Source organism: Sinocyclocheilus rhinocerous, unplaced genomic scaffold (genome assembly GCF_001515625.1).
Source record: "Sinocyclocheilus rhinocerous isolate Xijiao unplaced genomic scaffold, SAMN03320098_v1.1 scaffold2911, whole genome shotgun sequence".
NCBI lineage: Eukaryota > Metazoa > Chordata > Actinopteri > Cypriniformes > Cyprinidae > Sinocyclocheilus > Sinocyclocheilus rhinocerous.
In genome coordinates this window covers 96,076-99,977 of record NW_015644341.1, presented here as the reverse complement: position 1 = coordinate 99,977, position 3,902 = coordinate 96,076, and the positions used below count along the sequence as shown (strand labels likewise).

The 3,902-nt window shown below is 37.2% G+C and overlaps 1 protein-coding gene across 1 annotated transcript in view; it reads left to right on the top strand.

Annotated features, from left to right (window-relative positions):
- Positions 1–1,357: 1,357 nt before the first annotated feature.
- LOC107758136 (single-minded homolog 1-like) overlaps positions 1,358–3,902 on the top strand; it is an 18,346-nt gene continuing 15,801 nt past the window's right edge. Inside the window, exon 1 of the mRNA XM_016575805.1 lies at positions 1,358–1,532. Coding sequence (XP_016431291.1) covers positions 1,358–1,532 — 175 coding nt within the window. The remainder of the gene's footprint in view (positions 1,533–3,902) is intronic.

The window sequence follows — 3,902 nt, the reverse complement described above, 5'->3', positions numbered from 1 at the left end:
TCTCTCTCTCTGTTTCTCTCTCTCTCTCTCTCAGGATTCATTTCTACAGCTTTAAAACAAAAAACAGCGTGTTGCGTCCACAATCTCCATTTATATAATCCTCCTGATTTTAAGAAACCCTTTCTTCTCAGTTGTCTTTATGAATTATTTGTATTGTATTGTCGATTGTACAAGTTTTATTCTACACTCTCAGATCAGAACAATATCAGGGAAAAAAAATTAATAAAACTGCACGATGCTCTGTGAATTTCATGACGCTAGAAGAAAATAAAATTGTGGCAAATACATTTTGTTAGGCCTATCTATCTATCTATCTATCTATCTATCTTTATGCTGCTTGCAAACTGGTATTTGCTACCATATAATGGTAATTTATTATCGGTTTCTAGGGCAAATAGTTTTACAATTTACTGTATTTTGTTATTCTAGTTTTTTAGGCTACCGCTAATGAATCGGAAGTCTCGCACATTCAAAAAAATAAAAAATAGCTTCCGCGTTTCAAACAATTAAGGAGGATAAGATGATTTGTTGTCCACGCAAATTCTACCCGATCTCATGAAAGTGCGTATCAATAGCACGAGTTTATACGCAGAAACTGACTTTGGCGTGCATATGACACGCAATTTGTAGGGTTAGAGTTGTGGGGTAGATGCGTAGCATATGCACGCGAAAACTGAGTAGCATATGCACGTCCAACACGTGCGTATCATATGCATGCAACAAAAAGTAAATTTCTGCGTAACAATAGCACGATTTTCTGTTTGTATTTGGCGTACTATTTATACGCATTTTCTCACACACACACACACACACACACACGCACCTTCAGAGGCTCAAATCCTCCCACTGAGCCCCGGTTTCCACGAGACTCTCTGACCAATGAGCGCGTGAGTGACGGTAAGACCGGACAGCACGAGACCGTTTCAGTACCTGATGATGTGCTCACGTATAGAATAGAATAGAATAGAATAGAATAGAGAATGACCGGTCTGCGGATATTGTGGAACTCCTGATCCTGAACAAAAGGTGGTGAGTAGCTGTAATGTTAATATGTTTTCGTGAGTTTCGTTGTGAAATGATAAAAAAAAAATACTGTCATTTTTAATTATTATGACATAATTGTGGGACATATGAAGTGTTAGTTTGGGCACAGTGACACCTTTAACTGTACCGTGTCGTTATGCATTATTGAGCAGGCTAATGATAAATGAATTCAGAATGCAATTCGATTCTTTAGAGCTGGTGAAGCGCAGATTCATAAAGTTTTGCTGCATGCGTTTTGATCGGCAGCGGCCTGCGCGGGTCAGATGTCGCGGGTCTCTCGCTGGATTTATTGTTGAGCTCGATTAACGGCGCGATGAAGGAGAAGTCCAAGACGGCGGCGAGGACGCGGCGGGAGAAGGAGAACAGCGAGTTTCACGAGCTCGCCAGAATGTTGCCGTTACCGTCGGCCATCACGTCTCAGCTGGACAAAGCGTCCATCATCCGACTGACCAGCAGCTACCTGAAGATGCGCCTGGTGTTCCCGCAAGGTCAGACGCCTTCATTAACACTCTCGCGCTAATTACACAGGCCTCCTGGTGCTTTTGAGTCACGCGCGATGATACAAATAACAACAGAGCGTGAAAATAAACTGCTCGAAACTTCACTGGATCAACCTAAATGCACTATGTTATGCACTAAATCGGGTAGAAATGTTCTTTTAAGACAGCGAAAGTTACGCAAAAAAACACCTTACAGTGCCTATTTTTATGATGGTTTTTAGGTTCAGAACGCCGTATTAAGGTTCGTCATTATCAGGGGAAAAAATAAAATTCAAAAGATGCCATATAGCTAGTGAATTCCTTTGTTTTCTAAAAATTTGTATTTTAGTATTTTTATGCATTTAATATAGGCTGCCGATCAGTCAGATCATGCATTCACTGAAGAAGAAGAAAAAAAAAAAGGATTTATAGGCTATTATAGCCTACATTTTGTGTCACACACCTGTAAAGCCGCGTTTAAACGATGCGCAATGCAAATCAACAGAACAATTCTATTTCAAATTCTAGGCTACTCAAGCGTTATTTCATTGTTTACAGGATACTTTATTTCGCATTTTATATTGACGTGACTTTATAGCAAGCAGTGCAAATAATGGTTCAGATTCCAGATGATTCACTTGAATTATTTCCCTGCGTGGGGAAAATGCGTGTGTTTTAGATGGTTATAAATACAAACGCTGTCCTTTACACTCTTAAAAATGAAGGTTTTTTTTATTGGCGTCGATGGTGAACAACCTTAAACATCCATGGAGCCCTTCAAATGCAGAAAATATCTTTATAGTAAAAAAAATGTTCTTCAAAATGGCTCTTTTAGGAACTGTTCACTGAAAGGTTCTTTTGGGAACCAAAAATGGTCCTTCTATTGCAAAAACAACCTTTTGGAGCCTTTATTTTTAAGAGTGCAGGCTACTACGAACCGTAATTTCTGACACCTCCTCAGTAGGCTATATTGATTTTTTGTTTTGTTCAAAACGAGAAAAAAAAAAAAAAACTTGTGGATCCTAAAAAGATTCCCAAGTGACATTTGACTCCGAATCACTTTTTGGAATCTAACCGAATCATTATTTTTAAGAGTGTGAGAATCGCTGACTGTGAAGATAGATAGAGATATAGATAGATAGAGATAGAGATAGATAGATAGATAGATAGAGATATAGATAGATAGATGGTGAGAGGGATTGCGTTGCTCTGAGGGTCTCGCGCGTGACTGCGCATTAAGATCAGATGAATTTCTAATTGATGCTGTTTCTTTCTTCTTCTTCTTCTTCTTCTTCTTTAAACGAGCTGAACCGTCTGAGAGAAACATGCTTTTCATTAATGAAGCGGTTTAATTAGCGCGATGCCGAACGTGAAATATTGTAATGAAAGAAAAATGTTTTTGAGCAGAAATCATATATGTTCATCATATCATAATGTTTTACATTTGCCCAAACCCGAGGAGAATAAATGTTTGATTCGGGAAAGTCAGATAGGCTGATAATAATAATATTACAATAAAAAAAACAACCTTTTAACGACTTTATTTTGTTTCCTGCCCTTATTCGCATATTATTAATTTTGTCCCTGCAATCTAATGAAAGCAATAGAAACGTTGCCTTTTCACTTATTTTATATTTATTGTAATTTACTTTAAATATGGAATATGCAAGAAAAAAACAAATCCAGTAAATCAGTAAAATGAATTATATCACTAATGATATATATAGGCCTATTATTTTTATGATAAGCCTAATAATTATTATTATTGTTAGTAGTAGATTAATATATAGTAGGCTAATAATGTATTATAATACAGGTAATAATTATAGAAGGATTATAGTAGTTATTATTATAACTTTCATTGTAAACATTGTAAATTTAATAAATATTAAAAACAAAACAAAATAATTGTTTACATTTGGTCGGTTCAGTCGCCATTTGAACCGAATCACGCAATGTGCGAACAATTTCAGTAATGGATCAATTCAGAGCCCAGTGTGTGTGTGTGTGTGAGTGTGTGTGTGAGTGTGTTATAGGCCTGTATGTGGGATAAATAGCCTCCAGGGTCCGTTTGCATCTTATGAATAAAAAAATGCCTTTCATTCGACTATTTTAAAGCAATGTAAGGAATTGTATTTTTAAGCCTCTGTATTTTTGTGAGATGTAAATCTAGAATAGAGTGATTAATGTTGTAGCGCGTGTGTGAAGCGTGTGTGTGTTCAGATCTCCGTCATTTACTTTCCTGAGCGACTGTTTGTTCACGAGCTTAGATTCACTCACAACATCGATCTGATGACTCTCTCTCTCTCTCACACACACACACACACACACACACACTCTCACACACACACACAGACTCACACACACACACACACACAC